The sequence below is a fragment of the Manacus candei genome, unplaced genomic scaffold (genome assembly GCF_025592945.1).
Source record: "Manacus candei isolate 608988 ecotype Guabito, Panama unplaced genomic scaffold, ASM2559294v1 h1tg000056l, whole genome shotgun sequence".
Lineage (NCBI taxonomy): Eukaryota > Metazoa > Chordata > Aves > Passeriformes > Pipridae > Manacus > Manacus candei.
The window spans coordinates 4,477,364-4,487,120 of NW_026138104.1; the positions used below are offsets into that span (position 1 = coordinate 4,477,364).

Consider the following 9,757-nt stretch of genomic DNA (forward strand, 5'->3'; position numbering starts at 1 on the left):
TTCAAATGTATTGATTTTTGGATGCACGCACTATCTATAAGGATGGCCAGGTTTGCCTAGAGTTGATTTAGTCAACTAAGAACTTACTGGTTAGGATAAGTATCTCAGTGTTTTTACTTTAATATTGTGGTTGCTATTTATGAGCTTACAATTTCTCTTGCTATCACACTACCCATTTACTCAACTGATGAGGACTTTCTGGATATCTCCATAATCCCTTTGGATTTGAATAAACTAAATATTTTGTGCCATTTGAAAGTTTTGCCATCCCGCATTTGCTTATGTTTCCTGACCGCTTATTAATGTATTAAGCACTAAACTTATTACAGAACTTTCATAAACATCTTACTGCTTCCATTTTGCTATAATAAACTTGCCCTTTTTCTTCTGTTTTCCATGTTGTGATCCATGGAGATATTTTGTTCCTTACTCTGTAACTACTTCCTATCCTTGGTAGTTCCTGTGTGATAATTTTTCAGCAGCATTTTCAAAATGTGTTTGTTGTGTTAATACTATTTTTTCAGATTTGTTTTTGTAATTACATGTTCCAGGAACAGCAATAAATAGTTGAAATGTAATTTCCTTTTCATAAGTTTCCTATTCTTGTTCTTTTAATTATGATTTCTGTCAATTATATTTATATATTTGTGGTTTACTAGTCTGTATTTTCTGAATCCCTTATTTAAATTTGATAAAGTGCCAGCTATTTTCAAAGCATATAGTGGCAAAATTATTTCATTAATAATTCAACTTCGGTTAGCACCTTTTGACCCCATAAAAAAATCTCAAAATTATTCATAAAACAGATTTTGTTTACATACAAAAATGTAATAAATGGAACTGAATAGGCTTGTACATTAATTGCATTATCTAAATCAGCTTTTAAAATCAATTTAGACTGACTTAACAATTGAGTTCAACTTTGCTCTTATTCCAGTACAGTGTGAAATCAACCTTCCCAATAAATTTTAAGATGGTCAGATCAAGGTCTTTTGTGCTGTAGGTGAGAGCATCATTGTGTTTCATATTCATTCTCCACCTTCCCAGGCAGTTTTTCCCAGCTATTCACTCAACATAGTTATACTGTTATTACAAAAATGAGTGTTTTTTCTGGTCTTCTTCACGAATGATATTGTCAATATATATTTATCTTCTAGATTTGTACTGCACATGTAGATATTCAGTACGTTATAAAGCTGGATGGGTTTTATTTCCCATCTATTTCCAGAAATACAAAGTGATGCTTTTATGAGATTATTTTCTCATGAAGTGCTTTACAATTTTTTTTTTTGTTACAAAACTTATCTATTCAATATGGGAACACTTCTATGAAATGAAAAAATTTAGTGCTCTGAAAATAATATAATGACTTTTCAGCTCCAGTATCACAGAGGAAGGTCATCTACTATGAAACACCACAAGAATTATTTGGTATGAGCCGTGCAGAATCATGAGATTACCTTTATACTTCAGAGTAGTTAAATGCCAGGCAATGAGTTAAAAACCTGAGGAAGGAGAATTTGTTAAAAAAAATAAACAACTTAAATTCTGCTTGTCCTTTTGCCCTGTATTCACTTAATGCTCCCAACACACTACAAGAATGTGTTTAGACAACAGACTTACATATGGTACTTGCACACTATTTTAGGTTTATGGTATGTAGTAATCAGTGAGGTATTCAAGAATAAATCAAATAAACAGAATTTAGCTATGTCGAACAACAGAATGTCTACATATCTTTTTGTGCATTCATCCAGATGTGTCTATCTATTATTTTATTTACTACTCTAGGAATTTGACAGAAGATGCCTTCAAAAGATGTGGTGTAGAATGTATTGCATAAATCTTGTGGGAAGAACTAGAAGCTGTGTTTGCATTTGGCACATCTGAAGCAGCTGGAGTTGTGCACTGCTACTGGAAAATAAATGATTCGTGTTAAGCCTCTGACTGTGCAGCTAAGTAGTCAGCAAAGGAAAACAAGTGTCATGAACACAGGTGGAAGTGGAAGTTTCTCTTTCTGCTATAAAAATACAAAAATTCTGGTTCAAAGGCTTTTTATGAAAACTATTGATTCTATATATCTGAAAACCATTGATATATTTAATGTTTTGAAAAGCATGAGTCTGAGATGCCCCTGTGTATTGTTCTATTTAATCCTCTTCAGGAACAAAACCATAACAGTTGAACATGTTCAACTGCAACATTGAAGAACAAACATCTGTTAAAGGAAGATGAGTATCCTGCTCATTTGAGTTTGGTTTATCTGAGTTTTCGGTTTATCTGAGTTTTCAGTTTATCCAAACTCAATGTACTTTTTGCTATAATAGACAAATTGAATTCTGTAAAACTATTAATTTCTTTATGGGATATTTTAGACTGTAGCACTGTTGAACTATCCTGATGTTTCATTGCATTGCTGGGCTTGGTAAGATTTATGTATAGGCCCATCCCACAGACTGTGATCTGTGCAGTTGGCACCTTTGCACACTGCAGACTGGCTGTATCAGGAGGCTAACTCCACTCTAATGTTCTAATTGTGTGTATATATAAAATGCTCAAAACTTAAGTTAGTACCATTCACTTCAGTGGTACTGTTCATGTGAGTTAAATAAAATACATGTTGAAAATTTACTGCTAGCATAAGCATATTCTTAAATTCCCTTCCCTATATTACACAATGAAAGTAATATTTTTCTTAAATAAAGAAGGTTTGCTACCTTGACAACAGATACCAGGCAAATTTTTTACAGGGTTTCACAAAACACACTTCAATAATTCTAAAAATACCTTCTGGTTTTCAGTATATTTCAATGGTGGCTTGCTTGCGTGAGCACTACAAACTCTACAGAGGAGACTGCTTCCTTTATTGGTTTCAGAGCACATACAATCTAAGCTTGTTATTTAGTTTTATTTCAAGGACTTGAGTTAAAAAGGGCTCTTTATCAAGTGAATAGTGTTCCAATCTAATGCCCATTATGGTCAATGGAAGTATTTCTATTTCCTTCTTCAAAGAGTGGTGGAGAACAAAAAGATTAATTTTAACCTCATCATTGGTTGAAAACTGGTCTGAGTTATCAGTAAGAAAAAGTGACCATATTGGGTGTAGTCAGTTTGGCCACACTGAGAACAGGTGTTTGTGCCAAAAAAAGCACTAGGACAAGTGGTTCCCTACGGCAGTGTCAGGAGGCTGGCACACAGTGATGCTCCAGCCAGGGAAGCCCAGACACCCAGAGATCCCAGCAGTCAGCAGCTTACAGATGATCTGCCTCTTACAGATTTATCACGGTACATCACTATAAGCTTACAAAAGCAAATGGTATGAACACATTTTGTGTTTGACTTCAGTGAGCTTGTTATCCAAAATCATTTAACAAAACTACAGTGTAAGCATATGAACTATTACTTCATATGAGTTGGTTTGCAAGTACTGCTTTGAATTCAGAGAGATTGAGGAATATATTAAAAAAAAATTAGGACGTACAATAAGATTATAGATAGGAAGTAAATCATTGTAGTCCAGTACTTAGACCATGTGCTCTGTGACTGGGATAAATTTTGTCTTAGTCATATCATTGTATTGTTATGCATTACAGCATCTTGCGTGCCATCCAAAACGTCTTGTACTTGCCCAGTCAAAGACAAAAGCTGTGATTAAATGGACTGCTGGCACTTTCTCTATTCTGTACCTTTCTCTTTTCCTTTGATTATCATTTCTTCACAGCTTGCAGTTCCAAAAGCAATGTACACAGTAGACTATAATGAAAATGCAGTTAAAATAAAGGTCACTGGTTGTCATGAGATAACTATTGTTCTTCATATCTGTCTTCTTGCTAAAAGTGTACTGGCCTGACTTTTTCCTGGCATTATACACCTTATCTTTACAATGCAGCAACTATAAAACTAGTATGTGCTAAAATAAATGGGTATGACAAGTAAAATACTGCTCCAATAAACTAGAACGGCAGTAGACCTCCACAGCCACAATGTTTTTGCCTTCCTCTTAAGAAAATGCTTATCTGATGCAGATGTATGTCAGTTGAGTGATTGTAAAATATGTTAGAACTTCCCTAGCAGATTGTAATTTACAAGCTGCTGTTTCTAAGTATCCTTTCCTACCAGAAGAATATAGGGAAATGAATCATTGTATATTATCAGAATCCAGAACTTATCTTTCTATGGATAAACTCTTGTCATAAGTTAAAAAAAAAGTAATAAATTATATAAACAAACAACAGAAATAAAACACTTATTAAAGCAAATTTAGAAGTATGTCACATCTTTAAAATCCAGGAAAAAAAAAGGAGTGTGCAAAGAAAGAAGAAATGTCCATACCAGTCATCTGAGACTGTTTACTTTGGACACAAGTAGCACATATTTTTAGAAAATACCCTACTTAAAACTTGCTATAAGACTTTCTAAAGGCAAGCCCTATGTCAGAGAACTGTTGGATAAATAACCTCCTTTGTGAAATCAATAGTCATTGTTGCAGAGGCCATTTTTTGGAATGAGGTCTGAAATAGAGTGGATGAATTATCCCCTGGACATGCCTGTTTTTCCTCACCCAGCCTGCTGAAGTACTGTCCCTAGCCGTGCCTTCCCACCTCTTCACTTGCCTGATCTAATTCCAAGGTGAGTCAGAGGCATGACATGATCCAACAGGGAATTTGCTGCAGTGAGGTAGTTTTTGTCTGGATCAGCTAATTGTGCAGCCACAAATGAAATGGATCAAATTCCAAATCTAATATGAGATATGTGGTGGCAGCACATAGTTGTGGGCACAGGGAGTGCAGTGTTGCTACATTCTCTATCAGCTGCGGATACCCTGAAATTAGATGCAATTTGAGACTGTACCTTTGAACTAGGATCCTTACTTTTAGATAGCTAACTTGGGCAGCAGTAGGAAATAATACAAACATTTTGAACTACATCCAATAAAGGAAGATTAACGCACCTGTTTTTAATAGCATGGTCATTATACTACTCACACATAAGGCAGAAAAGCTAGTTTCTGTAGCCATTTGTGCCTGAGAGGGCAAACCCCACACTTTGTGGAAAAGTGCTCTAACCACTACCCATTGCTGTGCCATGGAAAAATACTAAAGCCATGAGACAGAGAAAAGATAGAGATACAATATACTGTGGAGTTTTCAAAGGACTCTTGTACTTCACATTGTGTTCAACAGTAAAAAAAAATCATTACAGAATTAAAATATGAGCAAAGACCACAGAGCTTTTAGATGGTCCCTGAGTATAGATCACCTTTTTCAAAATGTTGAGTAGGGTGTTGGGAAGTAAAGTTGGGTTGGAATCCCTTCAAGCTGAAGACAGTCTAAAACCCCAGTTCCCCATGACTTGTGTTTGCTCTTCCTGCAGGACTACTGCATAAAAGCTCTGCTTGTTTTGAAAGAATTCTTACAATTCCTTTTGAAACCCATCAGAATGAAGAGAGGAAAAAGGAGGGGATAAAAAAGGCTCAGAGAACATCTACCATATGTCTTTCGTGAACATAATGAGGGATGTGAATGGTGAGGAGGCAAAGCATCCTCTGAGAATATCTAGCAGATGTCGTCAAATTGAGGCAGAATCCAAAGAAAACATGCTATTCCTTACAAGTAGTCAGTTCTAAGCTGTAGATCAATGCTGACCTGCATCACCTACTGAGAACAGTTGTTGTGGATAGGTAAAGAAGCAGAACTAGAGATCTCAGAAAAAAAATCCAGTAAAATAACAAAGGGCCTAGTGATTGTAAATCCCTTTGGGAAAAGGCTTGGTGTGCAGTTTTCATTTGATTTGTCAGAAGTCTGCCTAATGCAAGCAATCACATTATTGAGCATGGTTAGTGCTATTGATTGCAACTAGTGTTTCTGCTCTTCAAACAGTAGTAGTACCTTTTTCATTTCTTGTTTGCACTCTCGTGATGTGCCCTCATTGCTCTGTGTCTGACTCTTCCCGCAAGTGTGTAGATGAGCCCAGTTTTACTTAATTTGCAATGCAACTAGTTCATAGCAATCGAACAGTGCTAAAAGGCCTTAAGGATAATGACTTTTCTGTGACAGCAGGAATAGGCAGAACGTGTCTTATCCTATGAGTCACATTGTTAACGTGGGACACACCCTATAGAAGCCAGTAACCTAGTCTTACGAAGTGGAGCAGCAAGATAGGACTGTGCAACCACAGGATATTCCAGACCCTGTGACCACCTGACAGCTACTGATCTCCAAGGGATGTAACCGCGGAGAAGCGGTGAGAGTCCCATGCCATGCTGTGAAAGATGCTGTCAAAGCTGCGAGCCTGAACCTTTGCCGTCAGGATACCCACGTCGCAAGCATGATAGCATTAGCAACGAAAAGATTCAAGTCAGCCCAACATATAAGGAAGCTCCAAAAATTTTCTATAGGGAGCAGACGCGTCTGGACACAAACCCAACTGGCCTCCTAACTAGGGAGGCACGAAAGAGCTCCGCAGATCTAAATAATATAAAGCCCGTCTAGGGTCGCCGTGCCGGCCCTAAGATGCCAGGCCTGGGCTGGTGGGGCCGGTGTGGAGCCCGCTCGTCGCAGACCCCGCGGAACGCCGGGTGCCCGGTCCAGCCCCGCTTCCAGCCCCGCTTCCAGCCCCGCTTCCAGCCCCGCTTCCAGCCCCGCTTCCAGCCCCGCTTCCAGCCCCGCTTCCAGCCCCGCTTCCCGGCGTGCTGTGCGGGAGGCGGTGCCCCGGCGCTGGAGGAGGTGGTGGCGGAGGTGCCCGGGGCTGGAGGAGGAGCCGTCGCCGCCCGCTCCCTCTCTGTCCGCTGCCGCCGCGCTGCCGGGAGGGGCGGCCGCCCCGCGCCCCCGGCCCCGCGATGCCGCTCTTCGCCACCAACCCCTTCGACCAGGATGTGGGTAAGTGGCTCCCGCGGCGCCCCGGCCCGGCCTTCCACCAAGGGAACCCCGCGGGCGGCCGGCCCCGCTCCCCCGGCCCGCCGCCGCTGGGCTCGCTGGCGCCCCGCCGGGAGCCGGGAACCGGGATCGGCGGCGCCGGCCCGGCCGGGAACTGTCGGTCACGGTGCGGCCGGGCCGGGGCCGCCTCCCGGTGGGGCCGGCGGGGGCTGCGGCCTGGGCGGTGACAGCGCGGGGCTCCTGCGGGCCCTGCCGGCCTTGGGGCTGGGGGCGAGCGCGGGGTGCCCGTGGGGGACGGGCCGGCCGGCCCAGCACAGCAAAACAAGTAGTGAGAAAGGTCCGCGCTGGAGTGTTCCTGAAAGGATGAACAGTAGAAAGCACCGTCTACAGTTGCTTCACAGACAGGCATGAGAAAATCGTCAAAGCGTTTTGTATTTGGTGCTTTAAAGTGTATTCCTGTGGGAGCTTTCTTTTTTTCTTTCTAGTAGAACTTGACGATCTGTGATCAGGTGTCATGCCCAAATTGCTTCTTCCCAGACCAGACTAGATGGAGAAGAAATGTCTGGCTTTTACTTGACAAAAATTGTGCTTAATGCTGATGTGTCCAAACTGAAGGTAAAATGACGTATAGGCAGTTAAAAATTAGTTTTGTATGTCTGATCTGTGATTGTGTAATATGGTTTGTCTTCAACCTGCTGCTGACATCGGTTTCACTTTGAGTGATAAAAGTTTTGTCTGGGGAATCAGGTAATGTGTCTAAGTATCCCACTTCCCCCGCCCGCCTCCCCATTATTTTCTTACAACAGTGTAACAAACTCTATAGGTTTCTTGAAACCAATTTCTTTGTAACTTTCAACTACATCGATACATTGTTTCTTAAGATTTAGCCAACTTTAGAAGTCTTGGCTCAGATTTAATTCTTCCAGCTCTTAAAGAAAACAAACAAAACCCTCAAAACTGTCTGAAAAGTATGTGTCTTTTCAGGGGAAAGGATTAGTGCGTAAACAAATTACAGTGACATGAATTCTGTATGTATGTATGTATGTATGTATTTTCTCAGAAATTCTTTGTCTGTTGCATCTTAATAAGGCATAGCTTGCTCTTCTCATTTTGAACTGTTAAGAACACTTAACCTGCACTTCAATTAATGATTTTGTTGGTAGCAGAGTTGACTGAGTTATTTTGGAAAGCGGTAAATAATTCTTCCTAATTGTTCTGCTGTTCTAATGTAATTTGGCAGTTGAAAGTGAGGAAGAGATTGTACTGCTTGCCAGTTTTCCATGGACCATTAGAGGATTGAAACATTGGTGATAATGTCTGTGAGAACGATTTGAACTAATAAGATTAAAAAGTGATAGGCTCAGGTTCTGGCAGATGTTCACTTTTTTTACTTCCTAAGGCTGCTGGCTGGCAGGGAAGCTCAGGCTGCTTGAATGGACTTCTCTAGAGCTCTGTCCAGTGGATGTGCTTGTCAGCACTGTGAGTCTCACAATGCAGGGCAGTAGCACTCAGCGGCTACTTCAGTGGTTTATTTCCTGTTTTCTGTGTGCAGAGGGTGCCAACACCTTACCTACTGTGCTTGCCTAATACGACCACCAGTTAATATTTTTCAAAAAGGTTATTCTGTTAAGTGTATGAGCAGAGGGAAATAACCACTCAATCCCAAATTGTTCTTGGAAAAGCAGATAGTGGGCAATAGGCTAATTTGAACAGCAGGCTGTTCAGTTGGTGACAGCCTACTTTCAGGAGCCTGGTACCTTTATCCATCACTTAACGGGATTTGTGCCAGGGAGATGGGAATGCTGAATTTCCCAGAAAGTGTCCCTAGGCTCTTCTTCTCTGAGGGCCCTTGGGAATGTGCTATTATCTGGATGAATTTTTTGGCAGGCTTCACAAGATAACATCATCTGTAGAGTAAGCTCTCATGTTGTCAGGAAACTTCCAAAAGTTGTCAAGCCGTAGTGTTATTTTTCAATTCTTTTCTCAGAGTGAAAATTGAGTGCTCTACTTTTGTTCTTGTCCAGCAAGAAAGTTTTCTATTGAAAATCAGATTCCTGAAGCAGAAAAGCAGTCAGAAGCTATTCTTAATTTCATATGAATTCGGACATTGGTGTAGTTGATAGTACTGCTGTGATAGCTGTGCATTCTTGTCTACTGGACAGCTGCTCAGTATTGTAGAACAGTTGGATATTATTTTGGAACCATTTAGGATGATGGATTGCAGAGAACATATCTGGAACTAAGTTGTTTTCCATTGTTTTGAGGAGCATAAGTATCGCTTAAGTTCAGGAGAATTTTTTTCAGTTTGCCTGGCCAGTTAGCAGCATTTGGCTAGTCCTGTTAGCGTGTTGCTACTATGGAAGCTGGTCATCCAGCTTACTGTTTAGAGTCAACCTTGTACAGAGATTTTGAGGGGTGCACCTCTTTTTTTTTTTTTTTTTTAGGTGTGGTTGGCAAAAGAATGTTGTTTAAGGCTGCTATTAAATTAATAATATTAAAGAATGCTCTAAGCTGCCCACGTATTTGAGGAGGTAAGCTATTGTCATTGTCAAAGAGTGCAAATCTCTGGGTGAAGCCCAAATAGTTTTCCTTTTCTGAACCTTCTTTTTACCATATTTAGAAATATTTCAACAGGAAAGGATACTAATCAGTGGTGACACAAGTTGGTGTGGGTTTTCACAACGAAGTCAGGGAACCTTTGACAGTGTGTCCAAGTAAGGAACATAATATTGGCATTTAACAGAAGAAAAAATCTTCAAGACACTGGGCCTGCTGAGAGTATAATTAAGAAACTCTAATCCTCCATTTAAGGGGTTAGAATTAATGGTGTTCTTATTAGGTCCATGGGTCATCTGTTTCTGGTGTTCTTATTAGGTCCATGG

General features: G+C 40.4%; 1 protein-coding gene across 2 annotated transcripts in view; it reads left to right on the plus strand.

The window, feature by feature from the left end:
• Window positions 1-6,717: 6,717 nt before the first annotated feature.
• The window catches only part of STAM (signal transducing adaptor molecule), a 34,171-nt gene continuing 31,131 nt past the window's right edge, over window positions 6,718-9,757 (plus strand). The window contains exons 1-2 of one of the 2 annotated variants that reach the window (XM_051802441.1): window positions 6,740-6,878; window positions 9,320-9,406. Coding sequence is in view for 1 of the 2 variants with exons in the window: in XM_051802440.1 (XP_051658400.1) it covers window positions 6,839-6,878 (40 nt within the window). In the remaining variant the exon portion in view is untranslated. Of the gene's footprint in view, window positions 6,879-9,319; window positions 9,407-9,757 lie in introns of both variants that reach the window. The other variant, XM_051802440.1, reaches the window with a different exon arrangement.